General features: G+C 41.2%; 1 protein-coding gene across 1 annotated transcript; it reads left to right on the plus strand.

The window, feature by feature from the left end:
* Positions 1 to 17,350: 17,350 nt before the first annotated feature.
* Positions 17,351 to 20,272, plus strand: LOC122653088 (probable pectate lyase 12). Its single transcript, XM_043847018.1, has 4 exons — positions 17,351 to 17,499; positions 17,605 to 18,517; positions 18,611 to 18,816; positions 19,999 to 20,272. Exons 1-4 carry the CDS (start codon positions 17,369 to 17,371, stop codon positions 20,255 to 20,257), a joined length of 1,509 nt encoding a protein of 502 aa, XP_043702953.1. The 5' UTR covers positions 17,351 to 17,368; the 3' UTR covers positions 20,258 to 20,272.
* The last annotated feature ends 549 nt before the right edge of the window (positions 20,273 to 20,821 follow it).

Genomic DNA, 20,821 nt, shown 5'->3' on the forward strand with positions numbered 1-20,821 from the left:
GTTGGATATCTTGTTCAAGTCAACCAAGGTGAATGGGATTTTTGGTGTTTGCTGTAATGTATATCTAATTTATTTCATAAATGCACAATAGTTTCAGATTTACTTTCCATGTTTTAAGTATTCATTTTATTACTCTTTTATTGTTAGCTAATGATGTTTGATTAGGCTTGTGTTTTGCCTAATTGGAACATGTTGTGATGTACTTAACTTTTGTTTGGAACTGCTATGATATATGCTGCTCTCATTATTGGTGTATGGATATGCAAACCTGATTTTGATTGTTGTTTGGAAATAATGTGCATTATCACTTATGTGACCCTGTGTTCTTGAGTGGACGTGTATATGGAACACGGTGCACTCTTGAACACAACATGTCATCATTTAGAAAACATGGTTAGGATGAGAACCCAGAACTACAACCCTTACCAGCAGGGGTTCAGGTGCTGGGTAGTTGGGTTACTGACGCCTGGAGCAAAGGGATTTAACCTAGGGTCAGGGGTACTTGACTATCGGGGTCTGCCCGAAGGTTTGAAGCCAACGTACCAAGCGTGGAGGCGGGCTCCCTACTTGTATTGGTTGAGGGAGTGCGACAATGATAACGTGAAGTGACCTAAAGTACTCCTCGACCGATTCCGTAGTTCAAACCAATGACTTAGTCTGCTTGTGAGGTGGTTTAATAAAAATAGAATTGAACATGCATCATATTGTGCGGTTGTTATTTTCTTTTAATGATATGTAATCATGCATCATTTGTATGCTGTGTGCTTTTCCCCTCATTGGGCTCAGTGTGAGCTCATCCTCGTGGAAACCTTCTTTTTAGATAAGTGTGCAGGTGACAGACTACCTGATAATGAGTTCGTGGATGAAGCTTTTGAGAACTTCACAGACCCAGAGCCCAAGGAGCCTGACGGGACCTGCGTCTGTGATTCATGTGCCTTCTCATAGGCGGGCCTGATGGAATAGGCCGTACATATATATATTCTTTTTGATGTGTGTATAATACTAATGTAGATAGCCATCTTGGAAAAATCTGTAATTATGGGTTATCTTTTGGGGGTAAAATCTTGTTCATATTAAACAGGTTTATCATGTGGTCCCACGTTAGACCTTATGTAGATATTTTATAGTTATAAGTTTTTTTTCGCTCTTAGTTTTCTCTTTATTTTTATGCCATTGATAACTATGCTGCACAAAGTTCCTGGCTAGGTTGGGTGCGAGACCGCATCACTTCATGCTACGCCTGGGCTGTCCAAGGTGGGGTGTGACAACTTAGTATCAGAGCACACGTGCTCCATTTTTATCGAAATACGTTATACCAAGGAAATGGTATTTTGGTTCATTAGAATGATTATGAACCTGTGTTTATAAAAAGAAATCTAAACTAAAAACTATCATAGGTAATAGAGACAGGGTAGTTACTTGTTTGATGCATGTAAGAACTACGATGACAAGAATAAATTTTAGAAACAGATAGGTTTTAAATAAGAGTAACTACATTGGTATTTAACTGATAAGTATCTCCAGTTACAAAATCCAGCATAGAGTTACTGGACATGGAGTTACAAGTCTAGTACAAAATATAGAAATTCAGCGGTACATGCTGCTGATTACAAACCATTCTCAAAAGAAAAAGTAAAAAAAAACGAACATAATAGTAAGCTGGGCTGCCTTTACTGCGGTGTTGGCTGTGGCGGAAAGTATGAATTCCACTCCGCCATACGCCTCTCTATGGTTGTCACTCAGGTGTGGAGACCCCGGTTCTCCTCCAAACACTGCTTTGTCATCCCCTCAATGGTGTCTAAATGACCCGCAAGCCAATCCCACCTCTGACTCTCATCCGTAGGAAGTCCTAATGAAGGTCCGCCTGCGTGAAAACCAACCTCTTGATTGGCCTCGACCTGTCCCTCACCCTCCTCTTCCCTTCCTCCCTCTATTCTTTCTGGGGTTGCCACTGGGGATATGTAAGACATATTCATTTTCATCTTTGAGAGTGTAGCTTTGGTGAAGTTCACCGCTTTCTTTCTTAATACCTCTTGTTCCAAGAAGCACACATTGAAGTGCTTGAAGACCTTGGTGAGTAACCTCCCATAGGGTAAGCTACCGGCACCTGGGTCATCCTCATGCAATGCCATGGTTCTCATCAACAGATAGGGAAGGTTGATGGGATAGTTATAATAGATGCAACAGGTGACATAAGCATTTAGTGGGGAGACATTAGTGAAGTAACCTGCTCTAGGGAGGATGTTGTAGCTAACAATCATCGAGATGATTCGAGCGAAAGGAGTATACTCTGTCTCTGACTTCACTCTGGTCAGAGATCTTCCCTCAGTGAGGATGGAAAAGGTGTGCTCATACTCATCTCCCTCAAAGAATTCCTCTGGCTCAGTAATGTTGGTATTTCACTTCGTCCGCTATATCGGGATACCAATATCCGTCCCAACCCACATCTTCATCATTGAAGTCTTCGTTTGGATTCATTGTCTTCAACCTATATCAAGAAATAAAGGAACCATAAGTTGTGAGAAAATATGTATAAGAGAAGAGAACATTGGCCAAAAACAGAATTTTAGTTTAAAGGATGCAAAACATAACCATAACTTGTTGAAATACAAAACAAAATACTCACAATTAGCCTATCATTACCAAGGATGAAGCTTGAAAAAAAAATAGTAATAATATTTTCAAGTTAAGAACATAAACCAAACCATGTCATTGGTTATAAACATTCAAGAAAGGTATGTTGGGGCCATCTAGTAGGTGTTTGAGGCAATTTGTTGTACTAACAAGTGAGGGCAGCATGGGTTAAATGTAGAAACATGTTGGTCAGCTTAGAAAGATCAAAGTAAGCATAGAAGAAAAAAAAACCCATAAAACAAGCCAAATTTTCTATTTTAGGAACTTGTAAAAAAAATAAATAAATAAAATTGTAGGCACATTATACCCATATTCATGTATAAAAAAAACAGAAGAGAAACAACTCATAAAAATACATAAGAGTTTGTCTAAGCATTTTAACATACAGCTTGGATGCATAATATAACAAGCAAACTCTACAAGAGCAGAAGATGGGTATTTTTTCCCAAATCTATGAATGTAGCACAATGTAGCTCCATATTAGAAGAAATAAAACTCTTGAAGCACATAATGAAGACAAACATCCAAGACAAGGTAATAACTAAAAGAAGATTTCAAGAGAAGTGAAGTTGTAAAAAAAAAAAAAACCATGTTTTTCTCTTTTAGGGAATGTAATGGAAACTTACTAATAGTTTAAAATCCTTGAGATTATGGTGGAAGACACTTGATGGTGTTAAAACCCCTATGGATTCAAGAAAATTTGTGAATATTAGGGTATGCCATTACACATTTGCTTCAAAGAACTAGAAAAAAAAAAAAAGAGCGAAGAAACTTGAAGTAGAGAGAAAGTGAAGTATGAAAAAGAGTTGCAGGATTTACCTTGAAGGATATGGATCCTTGAGAATGAAGATGGAGGATGAAATCAAGCTCTTGAAGACTTAGGAATGAAAACCCCAACTTGAGAAGTTTACTTGAGAGTTCTTGGAAGAGAAAAGAAGAAGAGGAGAAGAGGGAAATGAAAAGAGAAGCTTTTAAAATCATGTTTCTTTACAAGAAAAAAAAAAAAAAACACCAGAATGGTCTGCTGGCTGACCAGCCCTATTCAGCCTAGAAGGGTCGGCCAGCCCAAAATGAAAAAAAAAAAAAAAAAAAGAAGAAGAAGATGGATGAAGGGTGGGGCCTACATTTTTGGACTCCACATTTTATCCACTTTTACCAAATCCGTACCCATGAGAAAAAAAAAATTTAAAAAAATAATATAAAAAACTAATAAGAAGAATCATGGCACCTAGGTACACATACATGTAAACAAATAAATGGGTAATGTAATAAAATGAAAGAAAAAAAAAATGCATGAACACCCAATGTTTTAAAAAAATATATATATGTATATATATTTATGTTAAAAAAAAAAACAAAACCAACAAACCCCTCTTTCATAATATCTACATAAAAAAAAAAGTATGATAGGTTATGCAACCTTTGTATAAATACATAGGTTTTTGGATTTCCATTAGAACCTCCTTTATTTTTATTCTCTTTCATGAATATACTGGGAGTATACATTACTTGAAATTACGACTGGTGATGCCAATTTAACATTTAAGATTTGTTGACATCTGTCCCTTGAGGTTGTTGGTGTTCTTGGTGTAAAAAAAAAAAATTTCTAATATGAATTGGGGTGAACTAGTGGGTGCCAACCTGCAATAGGAAATGGTTGCACGCTCAACTTACTCCAACAGTTATGAAGTACTTAATGAGGCTCAGGAGAAGGATAAGCCATCTTGAGAGAGCAAAAGTTGAAGCAAGGAAACGGTTGAGGCAGCACATATCGTTTGCTGACGCCTCTGAGTTTGAAGAACGTTGGTATTTTCTTAACCTAGCAGAGGGGGTTAGAGAGGAAATATTTGAAATAAACTATAGGCTTTACCTAAACAAAAGGACCCTCCAAGAATTTGCCTACTAAGTACCATGTTATACATAACCCAGTTGAAGAGGAGAATTTGGCAAATAAATAGAATTGTAGTACATGCAAAAAGACTACTTAGGGAGGCCGAAGAATCCTATAGAACTTGTGAAGTGAGGGAGCGTGCACACTATATTCGTGTGGCTGAGGAGCAGTGGCAGATCATAATAGCACACGAGTGGGGAAGGTTTAATTTAGAACTTGATCTGCAACTTCTTGCAATTTAAAGCAGTCAGGTACATGCACTTACTTAAATGCATTTAAATTCAAACATGTATCATTGTTCCTATCTCTTTGGATACTTATTTGTATTCATATGATACTCAACTGTGATTACTGTTCTGCTATTCCATGTGCCTCTATCCTCTAAATGTTATGTCACACTTGAAGTTTTCTGTGCTATATAGTAATTTTGTGTCTAAATCCATCAGGAAGGATCAGGTTTAGAACACGATCTACTTCCATCAACTCTGTCGTTGTTGTTCCAACTCTTTTCTTATTCTTAGAAAAATCATGGTACTACCTCCAACTGATCCTCAACTTCCGATGGGAGCTCGAACACGTTCCAATATGCCATCCTCGTCTGGACCTAGTGGGGGAAATCAACTGGCTGTAGGAACATCTAATGCATCAACTTCTCTCACGGCTCAAGATGTCGCTAACATTGTGTCTGGTATGATGGGGCAACAACAATTACAGTTGGGTGGAATTCTGCAAGAAATGCAGCGACAACAACAACAGGACTCAGGGTCGAGTGTTTTCAGTGACTGTGGAAGAAGCTAAGGCAAATCAAGATGTGGTGATAGGTACCGTCTCTATCTGTTCATCACTAGCGTTTACTTTATTTCACTCGGGTGCCACACATTCATTTGTATCACCGTCCTTTGCAAGGAGAATGGGCATTTTGCCTAAGAAAGTAACTAAAGAATTAAGTGTTAGTACACCCACTGGGATGGTGGTTAAGCTTGGTATTGTGTACGAACCATGTAGTGTACAAATTTCTGACCGAACCATGATCGCACACTTGATCCAACTCAATATGACCGACTTTGATGTCATCTTGGGTATGGATTGGTTATCAGCACATAGGGCAAATATAACTTGCGATAAGAAAGAGATTTTGTTTAAGCCTAAGGATGCTAGTGAATTTGTTTTTGTCGGTGACCAGAAGAAGAAACTGAGAAAAACAATCATATCTGCACTTCAGATGAAGAAGTTGCTTGATAAGGGATGCCAGGGATACCTCGTCTCAGTAATGGATACTGAGAAGCGGGTTAGGCCTATATCGGAAATTCCAGTTGTAAAAGAATTTCTTGATGTTTTCCTTGATGACTTGTCTGGACTGCCAGCAGTTAGGGAAACAGAATTTGTGATTGACTTACTCCCTGGGGCGGCTTCAGTATCAAAGGCGCCCTATAGAATGGCACCAAGTGAATTGAAAGAACTACAAATTCAATTGCAAGATTTACTGAAGAAAGGGTTTATTAGGCCAAGTGTATCACCTTGAGGTGCTCCGGTACTATTTGTTAAGAAGAAGGACGACAGTATACGGATGTGTATCGATTATCGAGAGTTGAATAAATTAACCACCAAGAATCGATACCCTCTACCCAGAATTGATGATCTTTTTGATCAGCTCCAAGGTGCCAAGGTTTTCTCAAAAATAGATCTGAGGTCGGGATACCATCAGTTGAGAGTTAGAGAAGGCGACATTAGTAAGACGGCCTTTCGAACTCAGTACGGCCATTATGAGTTTCTAGTGATGTCATTCGATCTCATGAATGCTCCAGCCGCATTTATGGACCTCATGAACAGAGTCTTCCATGATGTGTTAGATAAGTTCGTGATCGTGTTTATCGATGATATTCTCGTCTACTCTAAGAATAATGAGGAGCATGCAGAGCACCTGAAGTTCATGTTGCAACTGTTAAGAGACAAACAACTATTCACCAAATTTAGTAAATGCGAATTTTGGTTATCTCAGGTGGTGTTTCTTGGTCATGTAGTTTCAGCCAAGGGGATCGAAGTTGATCCTAGCAAAGTAGAAGCAGTATTGAACTGGGAAAGCCAGAAAACTGTAGCAGAGATAAGAAGTTTTTTGGGGCTGGCTAGCTATTATAGGCGATTTATTGAAAATTTCTCCAGAATAGCAGTGCCTATGACCCGACTCACACGGAAAGGTGTTAAGTTTGAGTGGTCTGAAGCATGTGAGAAGAGTTTTCAAGAGCTCCAGCAAAAACTAGTAACAACCCCAGTATTAACAATACCAGATGCCACGGGTGGAATGGTAGTATACACAGATGCCTCAAATACAGGTTTGGGGTGTGTTTTGATGCAACATGGGAAGGTAGTTGCATATGCTTCTCGGCAACTAAAGGAATATGAGAAGAGATATTTACAGATCATAAGAGCCTCAAGTATTTCTTCACTCAGAACGAACTAAACATGAGACAGAGGAGATGGCTTGAACTTGTGAAAGACTATGATTGTGAAATTCAATATCATTCAGGTAAAGCTAATGTGGTGGCCGATGCCCTCAGTAGAAGGTCGCCAGGTGGGTCACTAAACAAATTATTTATTAAAGAACATTTGATGAAGGAAATTATAAAGATGGAATTGGGATTTGTAAATGGTGATACCGGTGGCTTGCTATTAGTACTCACGGTGCAGCCAACACTCAGAGCTCAGATATATCAGCATAACCTTCTGATGTTGAACTACAAAAAATAGTAAATAAAATCCGTGAGGGGACATAGAAGGATGCAGATTTTATAGTGACCACTGAAGGTGTTCTTATGTACAAGAACCGGTTGTGTGTACCTGCATAAGGTAATTGGAAGGATATGATTTTAAAAGAAGCACACCGTTCTATATTCTCTGTACACCTAGGTAGTACGAAAATGTATAGGGACCTGAAGCAGCACTATTGGTGGAATGGAATGAAAATGATGTGGCAACCTATGTGTCTAAGTGCTTGGTTTGCCAACAAGTCAAAGCCGTCAGACAGAGACCTCAAGGATTACTGCAACCACTACTTATACCGGAATGGAAATGGGAGCACATAACTATGGACTTTGTTACTGGTTTACCCCGTACCAGGAAGGGTTTAGATACAATATGGGTTGTTGTTGATCGATTAACTAAGACAGCTCATTTCATTCCTATAAAACTCACTTACTCCATGGACCAATTAGCAAAGCTATATATCCTCAATGTAGTTCGTTTACATGGAGTACCAGTAAGCATCGTATCAGACAGGGATCCTAGATTTACATCTAGATTCTGGGAGAGTTTGCAAGACTTGTTGCACTCCCTTGTATTGGGATGAAGTCGGAGAGCGGCGTATACTTGGGCCGGAATTGATACAAAACACTTGTGAGAAAGTGGATCTCATCAAGGAGAAGATCAAAGCAGCACAATCCCGACAGAAAAGCTATGCCGATAAAAGAAGACAACATTTAGAATTCAAAGTTGGTGAGAAAGTTTTTCTTAAAGTATCACCGACCAAGGGAGTGGTTTGGTTTGGAAAGAAAGGAAAGTTGAGTCCAAGATTTATCGGCCCCTTTGAGATCCTACAGAAAGTTGGACCGGTTACCTACAAGCTTGCACTACCATCATCTCTAGCCGGTGTCCATGATGTTTTTCATGTATGCATGTTGAGACAGTACGTGTATGATACGGCTCATGTTTTGACGCAACTACCCAATGAGCTTACTCCTGACTTAACCTATGAGGAGGTGCCTGAGGAGATCTTGGAGCGCAAGGAACACAACTTGCGAAACCGTACAATCTCTTTCGTTAAGGTCAAATGGAGTAATCATTCGTTTGAAGAAGCCTCATGGGAGCGTGAAGATTCTATGCAGGTGAAATACCCTCGTCTTTTCGGTCTTCCAGGTATGGCAATTTCGTAGACGAAATTTTTATATAGAGGGGAGAGTGTGAGACCCACCTCATAAAATTGGGCCTAATTTAAATTTTATATTAAAAAAATAGGTCCTGCGGGTGCGGTTTTGGATGCCATGACCGTCTCTGCGTTGTGGGCATTGCCCGTCATTGAGAAAAACCCGCACCCTATTGCACCTTATGCCGAGGAACCATTAAATAAGGCCTTGTTGGAATCCAAGGAACCCTGCGGGCCGTCGCATATATGGTTCGCATGCGAGAGATGTTTGGCGGACCACTTGCAACAATTATCTGTGTCAAATGCCAAACATTAGGTAATAATATCTATTTTAGAATTAAAATAAATTAATTATTCTATGCTTGTTTCGGCCGGCCTTGAATCAGTTACCACTATGACTGGCCGTGCCGGCTCGATGCCTTGTCGTACCTCACGGGTCCAATGCGATCAAATCTTGTAAGACCTTGTGTCGTATCGATACGGCCTCGGCATATTGGTAACTTATGTTATTGAATTGATTCAGAATCGGCTTTCACTAACCTTGAATCACATGTTAAATTATGGAGAAACCCATTTATTTTTGCCTTTTACAATGTGGCCCTTGGGGCTAGATATAAAAAGCTCATTCTTAGCTTTAAGAATTCTTTTCTCAAAGCTTAGAAGGCTGAAACGTTGAGCTGCTCATAGGAGGATCTTGTGCTGTGATTTTGGCTTGAAATCTCTCTAAACTTGTTTACATGTTGGATCTTCTGCCCTCAAATCCTTCCTAACTTCTTAATAGGTAAGCTACTAACTTGTAACTAGTTAAATCTATGCTTAGATCATTTTATCTTAGCTTAGGTGTTACTGTTGTGGTTTTCTTTGGCTCAACTCAACAAATTTCATCTTCAATCTTTCCTTTTCAGTCTAGATTGTGTAATGGGTGTATGATCCCTTGATCATACATACAACTTCTGAATATTTACTGTAAATGATGATCTTTCCTCCTCCCTAATGCCTCTTGGATAGCTGAACCAAACTTGATAGTTAAAACCCAGCCAAATGAATTACTGTTTTTAACTCTGTTTTCTGGGCTGGCTCTTCAGAGCAGGCTGACCACCCTTTCTGGAGCTAGAAGCTCCGGCCATCTCTGAACGAATTTTTGGGTTCTTTAATGGCTTGGGATGATGCACCAGCCTCTTAGGAAGAGTCTTAACAATTTTATAACTCTGTATTTAGGGGTTGAACCTGCATTGAACTCCTTCTCTTGATTTTGGACTCTTGGTTGGATATCTTGTTCAAGCCAACCAAGGTGAGTGGGATTTTTGGTGTTTACTGTAATGTATATCTAATTTATTTCATATATGCACAATAGTTTCAGACTTGCTTTCCATGTTTTAAGTATTCATTTTATTACTCTTTTATTGTTAGCTAATGATGCTTGATTAGGCTTGTGTTTTGCCTAATTGGAACATGTTGTGATGTACTTAACTTTTGTTTAGAACTGCTATGATATATGCTGCTCTCATTATTGATGTATGGATATGCAAACTTGATTTTGATTGTTGTTTGGAATAAATGTGCATTACCATTTGTGTGACCCTATGTTCTTGAGTGGACATGTATATGGAACACGGTGCACTCTTAAACACAACATGTCATCATTTAGAAAACATGGTTAGGATGGGAACCCAGAACTACAACCCTTACCAGCAGGGGTTCAGGTGCTTGGTAGTCGGGTTACTGACGCCTGGAGCAAAGGGATTTAACCCAGGGTCAGGGGTACTTGACTATCGGGGTTTGCCCGAAGGTTTGAAGCCAACGTACCAAGCGTGGAGGCGGGCTCCCTACTTGTATTGGTTGAGGGAGTGCGGCGACGATAACGTGAAGTGACCCAAAGTACTCCTCGAGCCGATTCCGTAGTTCAAACCAATGACTTAATCTGCTTGTGAGGTGGTTTAATAAAAATGGAATTGAACATGCATCATATTGTGCGGTTGTTATTTTATTTTAATGATATGCAATCATGCATCATTTGCATGTTGTGTGCTTTTCCCCTCATTGGGCTCAGTGTGAGCTCACCCTCGTGGAAACCTTTTTTTTAGATGAGTGTGCAGGTGACGGACTACCTGATAATGAGTTCGTGGATGAAGCTTTTGAGGACTTCACAGACCTAGAGCCCGAGGAGCATGACAGGACCTGCGTCTGTGATTCATGTGCCTTCTCATAGGCGGGCTTGATGGAATAGGCCGTACATATATATATATATATTCTTTTTGATGTGTGTATAACACTAATGTAGATAGTCATCTTGGAAAAGTCTGTAATTATGGGTTATCTTTTGAGGGTAAAATCTTGTTTATATTAAACAGGTTTATCATGTGGTCTCACGTTGGACCTTATGTAGATATCTTGTAGTTATACGTATTTTTTCGCTCTTTGTTTTCTCTTTATTTTTATGCCATTGATAACTGTGCTGTACAGAGTTCCTGGCTAGGTTGGGTGCGAGACCGCATCACTTCATGCTACGCCTGGGCTGTCCAAGGCAGGGTGTGACACTTTGGCTGTCATTCAAAGCTCCACTCGCTGATCCAGTAGACTATTGCTGACTCGACAAGTTTGTTTGAAAGTAAGCTGTGGCAACATGTCGGCACGCGTGGGCAGTGTGGCGTTGGACTATTTGGCATTTTTTGCACTCCTTCTATTGGCACATTTGTGCATGCGCTTAATTGTAGCAATGGCTACAACCTATTACCTAGGGAAGTGGTGGTGACCCAACCCCTAGTCTGGATGACCTAGTCAATGGCATGTGCGACTGGGTTAATTTCCACTCCTTCGTTTTGGATACCGTATATCCATACCTTGTGCTTATCATGCTCTCTATATGTGTTATGTATTTCATTTTCCTTTGTTTGGCGTTGGGCGCGCATGAATGAATAGCCTTCTTTCTATCAAAAAAAAAAAATAATTGTATGGTGAATGGAGCAGGCAAGATCAACAGAGGGAGAGACAACGACTGTGGAGAAATTTTTGTCAAACACTATATCTAGATCCAAGTATGAGGTTTTGTTCCAATTGAATCTCTTGTGTTATATCACATGTTCAACGATTCATCATGTAATTGAGTAAATCTAATGCTAATACCATGAGGATTAGAAAATAAAATGCAGAAAAAAAGGGAGAGGAGGAAAACATAAAAGAAGAGGTCAGGCAAATGGATTGATAGAGGAAAAAATGCAGAAACATTTTAATATTGCGAAACACGTTTCTCAACTTACAAAATCATTTTATCAGAATAGAATCACAAAAAAAAAAAGAACACTTTTAGCTCAGAATTGCTCCTATATAACATAAGGGAAGCAGTTTTTTGTATGGGAGTGTGGCCTACGCCAGCACTCCCATGTGTCTATCTCTCTCCTCCTTAAAACAAGGGGGTAGAAGTGTCTTTTCACATGGGGAGGAGAGAGATAGACTCATGAGAGTGCTGGCATAGGCCACACTCCCGGACAGAGAACTTTTTCCCATAACATAAATACTATCAAATGGCACACGTAAGAGTATGTTTGTACTTGAGTCCCTTAAACACTAGATCAATACACTTGGATCGAGTATTACAAAGAAAACTTGAGACTCTTGGGGGTTGAGATTAGGGGTGTCAATTCCAGGCCCGGCCCGGTAGGCCCGACCGAGCCCGCCTGGTTAAAGCCCGACCCGGACCGGACCAATTCTTAAACGTGTCGGGCTTAAGCCCGACATGTTTAATAATAGGGCGGTCCCGGTGTGGGGTCCTAGCCCGTCAGGCGCCCGACCGGACCGACCATTTTTAAGCCCGACCTAGCCCGCCCAGCTACAGCCCGATCTAGCCCGACCCTTTAAGCAAACCACCCTCCATTAATCCATTTAGCCCACCTGATAACCCTCTCTTTTTTCCTATTTAACTCCTTAAAATGATTAGCCCATTAAGCCTAAATTAATGGACAATTCAATTGATGGGTTTCCTTAACTCAGAAAAATGTTTATATTCTTCTCAGTAAGCTTCTCATTTCATAGTATCAGAACCAGACATATACAAAAAGGGCTGGGGGTGTTCTTGCTCCAAAGAGAAAACAAATAGCAGAACGAACCCAGTACCGTCAATGATGATTGAGCTGATAAGCATAAGCGTTTCATAAATTTGAGTTAATTATAATTACAACTAGAAACAAATCAGTAAATAAAAACTAATAAACATAAGTTCTTCTTTTTTTTTGGTAGAAACTAATAAACATAAGTTCAGTAAAAGATTATGGTTTGAAAAATTGGGTTTGGATTTGGGTCTTGAATGTGTTTTGGTGGAAACCCATTTCTTTTCTCTTTATTTTTTCAAGTAGGAATTTAATTCTGTAAATGCCTGATTAAGACCCGGGTAAGGCCCGATTAAGAGTTAAACAGGCCCACAACCCGGTTAAGACCCGATTAAAGCCCGATTTTAATACCTGATTAAAGACCGACACCGACCGAACCCCGAGCGAACCCGACATGGCCCGGATCAAATACTTAAATGGTCGGACACGGTGCAGCCTGCACAATTGGTGAGGCCCGACTAGGCCCGACCGAACCCGACCGAGCCCGACCGGTTGACACCCCTAGCTGAGATCATCCAAACAAATATAACAGTTAGAGAGAAGTGCTGAGATAGTGGCTCAGGATGATCAACACTACATCCTGAATCATTGAGAAACCGTTGGATCCAAAAAGCAAGGGTGATAAGTTGGTTGACGTTGTCTCTAGGCCTGATGCGTACATGGGCTTACCACGATTATTGGAAGAGGTTGACTAAGGTCAAAAGGGGATCAACACTCTTCTAATCCTTGAAGAAACTTATGTTGATATCAATCCAATTAGGATTTCAAAGAATTCAGTCGCAGTCCAGTTAGGATGTCAAAGAATTCAATCACAGCATTTGTCTTAGTAATGAGGGGATGCAACAAGTATTCATTTTGTATTTCAGTCACTTATTCTCTGTATAAATCATTTTGCTCCAGAATCAAAATTCAAAAAAGTTAATCCTCTTTACATTTATATGAAGGATCATATTCCTTTTTCTAAGTTCTGAAAAATATGGTTTTGTAGATTTAGTTAGTATCAGTGTATTGTTTAAAGCCCATTTAAATTTAAATAGGCCCATATCCCAATTAAGGCTCGATTTTATAACTTGATTATAAATCGAGCCCAATCGAGTCCGTCCAGTCCCAAATCGATTATTTAAATGGGTGGATACTGTGCAGGCTTTAAAGCTTGATTAAGTCGGATTAAGTTCGACCGAGACCGACTGATTGACACCCCTATCTCTCTCTTTAAATTCAAATTTTCTTTTTCTTTGACTTTCAACCATAGCCTTAAGAGTTCTTAAGAACTCTTAAGTAGTGGTTAACAAATCTGCTCGTTGCTCCAACTGATCCTCAGAATACGAAAATTGACCGATGTTGAAAAATTCAAGTGTCAAGACCATAGGGAATGTGCATGCATGCATTTCGCATCTGATCACGTTTCTAAACTAAAATTAAGGGGGTGATGTTAAGTGGTAACTACTTAAATCAGTGGGTGGTGGTCCTCGGGCGGCGGGCCTCAAGTCACACAAGTCCGAAAAGAATAAAAAAGAAGGGGTTATTTTGGTCAGGTTAATTTTTTCTGTGGGACCCGCTTTGGCCACAAAAGTCCTGCAACTGGTCCTCCTGGTCCTCTGTCAATGAATCAGTCCTTGACCTTTTGCATGCCAAGTTGGATAATACCGGCGGGTCCCACATCTGTTCCGGGAACAAGCCTTTATCGCGTTAGTTGAAAGTTGAGACCTGAGATTGGAGGATGTTGTGACTTATGGGCCCCACCAAAAAGATGCTCTGCGCTCTCCAGTGGACCCTACACATGAAGGGTTCCCGTAGCTAAGCGAGAACCGGCCAGTAGGTATCGTATTCATACTGGGCCGTATTTAGAGGATAGCCTAACCTAAACCTTGTTCCTATTGTAGAAGCTTCAAGTGTGGTGGTTCCATCGAATCTGATTCGAAGTAAAGCCATCCGGCTTGGATTCCAATAATTGTTGTGGAACTTGTTTCTTGGGTTCTCTCTTTGCCACAAGGGCCTATGTACAACCCAGTGGACCGAACCAGTTAATAGTCGAGCCAGAATGTCGGATACCCAGTAGACAAGTATCCGAGATATAGGGTGCTAGATCCAAAAAACTAAAGGCAACAATAGATTCCATAAGTTTGAATTAGGATTAGAGGAAGGAGGGACGGGAGGGTAGCCCCATCGTCAACGGTGAGTCCAAGAGGGAGGGAACTTTAGTGGGTTGCATGTGCGTTGTATGATGAGAGGAGTGGAAAACCCGAGGGTGATGCCTGGTTAAAGGTAAATTTTACTTCCCAGCTTTAACCTTTTACCATACTTGTGGATCCCACCCCTCACTCAACAGTCACGAGCACCGCTCCCTTCCATTAATCAAAGCACATTAGCCCAACAACCATCATTATCCACATCACCCCGCACCACATTTAAAAAACACAGAAAAAAGGGCAGTAGTACCAGCTGAAATGCTGAATTGGGGCCACAATTCAAACGACCGGAATCAACCGGAAAAGTATAATGTGCCGGTCCACTAAAATCCAACCGGTTCGGCTATTCGATCTTGAATCACATAGGTGCGTTCAGCCATGCCGGCTTGAGTTTTTTTTTTTTGGGGGGGGGGGGGTGTCATGATTTTTGTGCAAGGTATCCGAACGGGAATTGGTCAACTCGAAAATCGATACGGTATGGGATCAGTATCAGCATGGATTAATCATATTGGATAAATTTGCCTCTGATACTCCTTTTAAAATGGTTTTTTTGACCATTTTACCCTTTATTCGTACCTAATAGGTCAGGAGATCTCTCCCTACAAGAACGAGATGATGAGTACGCGAGGAACGAACTGAGGCCACAAAGGCCAGGCACGAACCAACGAGCTAACAAAGAGCGAGGATAGTCAGACGGCACGCTTTGCGAGGCACGAGGGCACAACTCGCGTCATCACAGAAGATTGCTATGTCGCCACCTAAAAGACGGCAACCAGGTCCGTGCCAGGGAGGGGCGACCTCAATACTTCGTCTAACTAACTCAAAACTTGCCACTAACCAACGTGGCCCGAGATTATCGTCCGTACAACGCCTAATCAGGCGCTACGAGAATCAGGGAAGGAACGTTATCCCTGAAATCACTCCTTAACACTCTCACTCCACTCCGAGAACCTAGCTTTCTTATTAGGGCACGATTTTGCCCATGATCCACCATAAATAAGAGAGGTAACATCCTTCTACGATCATCTGAATTCCATTATTCTCATCTATTGCAAAGATTCTAACTTAAGCATCAGAGTGGAATCGCTGGCACAACCTGGTCCTCTCTGCTAATCTCATTTTGTAGGCACAGGGCGCTCTGATATAGTTTCCTGACGCAACAGTACCACATCATTTTTTTGATCATTTTACCCTTTTTTTAGCTCATCTCCAGGGAGCCCAACACGCCCAAGGTGCTGCCAGCCGTTGGGCTGTGCCACACACATCCCTAAGCATGCACCGATATGTGTGCGGCACAACTCAACCGTTGGATGCCCCTTGGTAGCACCCTGGGCGCATGCCTCCTTGGAGACAATCCTGATCCTTCTACGTATCGATAACGTATCGCCCGTATCGGACGATACGTATCTATTTTTCTAGTCATTGATACTAATACTGTGCTAATATCGTATCGATAGTATGATACAGACAAGGGGTAAAATGGCCAGAAGACTCATTTTTGAAAGGGGATTCAGGGATAATTTTGTTTGATACAACTGATCCAGGTTGTTACCATGTTGGTATCGTATCGGTTTTACAGGTTACTGATATTCATTCCGATACCGTGCACTAAAATCATGCCGACACATTATTGGATTCGATCACTTACAAAACCAGTACATATCGCGGCGATACGATACCAAGATCTCAAACAGACATGCATTGGGGGGTGGAGGGTCTGCGACGCCGAGTGTAAAAGTCATCGACATTTCTGCCTAGTCACGAAAAGCACAGATCACATGAATGTAAGTTGGTTTTATAGTCTTTGAACAGTCACTTTCTTCCCCGTTTTTCTCATTATTAAATCTTAAAAAGCATCCGTAATCTAATCGACTACCTTTTAATATAGTATATCGTAATTAGCTTCGCCGCCGGGTAGTCAAGGAGAATCCCATGAAACAAAAACAAAAACGAAAAGCAAAGATTATGGAAAGATTATTATCACCGTATTTCAGAAAGTGGTGTAAATGAAAAAGTCCTTGGGAGGTGAGAAATCTACTAAAAATATTTTGTCGAGATTCGACGGATTAGCAGACGAAGAACATACTGTACATACATCCACATCCTCACTCAGAAAAAAAAAAAAGAATATAATAAAGGCAAAGAAAAGCGACAGAAATACATTATTATTAGTATACAGAAATAATTATATTTTACAAAAAACAGAGCTTGAGATATTAGAAAAAAATTGGGTTATACCCTCAGCTTAAACCCTTTTTAGAATGATTAAGAAGCAAGGTAGGAATGTAAAGATAAGTTGAAAGAGAGACACTTGACAAGAGAGAGAGAGAGAGAGAGAGAGAGAGAGAGAGAGGGGTTTATTTTCTTCTTCTTCGCTCTCACTGTGTCTCACCCTCTGGAAGTCCCAATCACCTAGCACCTCCCCCATTTCCAACCTTTCTTCCTGGCTAGAATAATTAGAAAAACCAAAACCCTAACAGCAAAGTTCTACATTTTCCTCTTTACTAGTATTTTTATATAATACTCACCATTTTCCCCAAATTGGGCCTGTGTAATCTGCTTTCGACAAGAAGAAAGTCCGGTTTTAGACAGGGCACGCGATTCCCCCCTTCCCTCCCCTCCCCCATCATCCACGATGCTTCCTGGCACCTGCATTCTCCTAATTTGTTTCCTAACCTGCTTTACAACCCTTATCGGAGCATCTCTGAACCTCACTCTTCCCCATCAACATCCCGACCCCGAAGCTGTCGTTCAAGAAGTTCAAAGGTAAGACATTGTGAACCACACCATTCTGTGAGAATGACTCTGGGTTTGAGCTATTTTTGAATTCTAATGTGACTCTGGTTCTGGCCTTTTTTTGTGTGTTCTCAGGAGAGTGAATGCGTCGGTGTCTCGGAGGCAAATGTTGGGAGTTTGGGAAAATGACCAATCTTCGTCGTCGACGTGCTTGACAGGAAACCCCATAGATGACTGTTGGAGATGTGACCCAAACTGGGCAGCCAACCGGCAACGCTTAGCCGATTGTGGGATCGGATTTGGAGCTGGGGCACTGGGTGGAAAGGGCGGTCAGATCTATGTAGTCACAGATTCGTCGGACAATGACGCCGTAACTCCGACGCCGGGGACTCTTCGGTACGCCGTGATTCAAGAAGAACCCTTGTGGATCATATTCTCGGGAAATATGCTAATAAAGTTAAAGCAGGAACTGATCTTCAACAGCTTCAAAACCATCGACGGCAGGGGAGCTAACGTCCACATCGTGGGCGGTGGATGCATTACACTCCAGTACATAAGTAATGTGATCATCCACAACATCCACATCCACCACTGCGTGCCTTCCGGAAACACGATCGTGAGGTCTAGTACCACACATTACGGATATCGGACGAAATCGGACGGTGACGGTATCTCTATATTTGGGTCTAGGAACTTATGGATCGATCATTGCTCTCTCTCTTACTGCACGGACGGTCTGATCGATGCGATTATGGGGTCCACGGGGATCACGATTTCGAACAATTACTTCGCGCATCACGACGAGGTTATGCTGCTGGGACACAGTGACAGCTATCAGCCAGACTCTGGGATGCAGGTCACCATTGCGTTTAACCATTTTGGAGAAGCGCTGGTGCAGAGAATGCCTAGGTGTCGACGTGGATATTTTCATGTAGTGAACAATGATTTTACACAATGGGAGATGTATGCTATTGGTGGGAGTTCTAACCCCACCATTAACAGTCAGGGTAACCGCTATACTGCACCGACGGATCCTAACGCCAAAGAGGTATTTTATTAATTTGGTTTCTTTTGTTCTGTTTACTTAGTCTCGGCCAGAGTAGAGTTAGTTTATGTTTTTAACTGAGGTGGGGACCGGCAGGTGACAAAGCGAGTGGATACAGACGAGAAGGACTGGGCGGGATGGAATTGGAGGACGGACGGGGACATATTGGTGAACGGGGCGTTTTTTGTTCCGTCTGGGGAAGGGTTGGGAGCGAAGTACTCGAAGGCGGAGAGCGTGGAGCCCAAATCAGCCGCACTGATTGACCAGCTCACCGGGAATGCTGGCGTCTTAGGTGGCACCAGGTACGCTACAACACTCCACGCTCCTGTCGCTATTCCTTTTTCCCCTCTTCCCCAGGTCAAATGCTTTTGGAAATTTGAACAGGGACATTTCCGTCATTACGAAATATGATGTTCCTTCTTTTATTACACTAAAGCCAGTTTTTCAGTTTTTGGGGCTTAAGGGAGTCAGAGTGTCAGAGGCATTTAAGTCTTTAAATCAATTTTATAATAGTCGAAGAGTGAGTGTGTCTTCCTCTTTGAGGCTTCACCGGTCACCATTGCCCGGCCCAGGGCTAAAACCAATCCTTGGGGAAATAAGGATATGTTTGGAAGCCAAGAAAAGAAACAAGGAAAAAGCTAGGATAAGAAAAATGAGAAAACGGAGTAAACTATTGTTGGTGGTGGAGTAGGAGTGTACTGGTACCCGTTTTCTTTTCTCTCTCACTCTTCCTCTTTTCTTTTTATTACGTACAACAGTATTGTGTTTTCTTTCTTTAATCTCTCCCCAGTCTCCATCGGTATACGTAACCATGCGGTGCGATGCGATGGAAGGGAATCTAATTACTTTAGAGTTTAGATCTGCCGTAGCCGTTGCTTTTTGTTTTTTAAAAGGGTAGGATTGAGAGTGTAGCCTTTTTTTCTCCACAAAATTTTGGTTTCACATGAATTTATTGGCAAAATATAAATGTGGTGGGTCCCAACAAGGGTTAATTTAAACTAAACCTCAGCTAATATGATTTTTTGTTTCAAAATTAATCTTTTCATTTTATTTTCCTGATTGGTAACATTGATAGATAAGAAGCCGATAGATCGTCAGAGCTGTATCCAATCCTACCTCGTATAGCCATGTTGTCTGACACAGTCCCAGATTCCTCGGGCATTGGGCCTATAGGGGTTGAGGGGTCCCCTCCTTCATTGCGTACGGTGTGGAATGGAATATCCACTATTCCATCCCCAAGCCAATGGGAACACAGGAAAGCGCATCTCATAATTTTCCCATTATCTTCTCACTCTCTTTTTTCTCCCACATTAATTAGTGGGTTCTCTATATAAGAACCTCTCCCTCTCTATTGATTCATTCATACATTAGGTATGGGCTGTGGGCCCAGTCACTGTTGGCACCTTTTTTAATGAAAATATATTTGTATATTCCATGTTCGTATATTGATTATTGTTTGGATTTGGATTGGATGTATGGGACAGGGATAACAGTGCGAGCATATCATACCCGGGATTCAACAATGGTGGGGCAGGCAGCGGCGGCACTGGAGTGTTATCCTGCGGTGGAGGCGGTGGTGGTGACACGGACTACTTTGGGATCATGTTCGGGAGCAGTGCACCCCCATCGCCTTCACCCTCACCTTTATTGTCTTCTATTATTATTATTCCTTCTTTATTATTGTTGTTGTATTTTTCTACCATCACCACCACCCATTTCTTCCTTATAACATCACTATTATAGCTAAGAAGAGCTGACAAAAATGAAAGAAAAAAAAATTAAAAAAAAAAAAGGAAAAAAAATCAGAATTCATTCAGATCCATTTAATTTATTCTCCATTAATTTGATCATTTAAAGCCTTGACTAATAAAACTTAGTGTGTTAAGCTAATTAAGCTTGGCAACTTTATGGAGGTGGTGGGCCAAGTCCCTCACGAGTCATGTCCCTGTGTGGGTGAGCCTTTCACGCCTTTCACACAAACGCCCAAACTATTAGATGTCGAATCAGTCTATGTAGACGTGGCGTCGTGGGGCACCCTGGATACCCTTTTAATGAAAGTGAGATGTGATGCCATATATGGTCGATCCTCTCTACCATCCAAAGTCCCAAACCCAAATTAGTAGAAGAAGATGAAGAAAATATGATGTGTAAGTTGAGGTAGCTGAGTTGGCAAAAAAATCTTTCATTTGATTTTGGGATCCTTACTACTACTTTCATTTTCGGACTTTCAAGCCACATGGAGGGCCTTTGCCTTTGCCTTTGATTTCTAACGCATCTCCTCTACTTTACACTAAAATCTAATTCTGC

Source organism: Telopea speciosissima, chromosome 2, assembly GCF_018873765.1.
Source record: "Telopea speciosissima isolate NSW1024214 ecotype Mountain lineage chromosome 2, Tspe_v1, whole genome shotgun sequence".
NCBI classification, from domain to species: domain Eukaryota; kingdom Viridiplantae; phylum Streptophyta; class Magnoliopsida; order Proteales; family Proteaceae; genus Telopea; species Telopea speciosissima.

Bases quoted from the DNA above. Each gene is read 5' to 3' on its own strand.
- LOC122653088 (XM_043847018.1), top strand. From the start codon at position 17,369: ATGCTTCCTGGCACCTGCATTCTCCTAATTTGTTTCCTAACCTGCTTT. The intron at 17,500-17,604 runs GTAAGACATTGT...GTGTGTTCTCAG, and splicing joins GTCGTTCAAGAAGTTCAAAG to GAGAGTGAATGCGTCGGTGT. The intron at 18,817-19,998 runs GTACGCTACAAC...TGTATGGGACAG, and splicing joins GGCGTCTTAGGTGGCACCAG to GGATAACAGTGCGAGCATAT.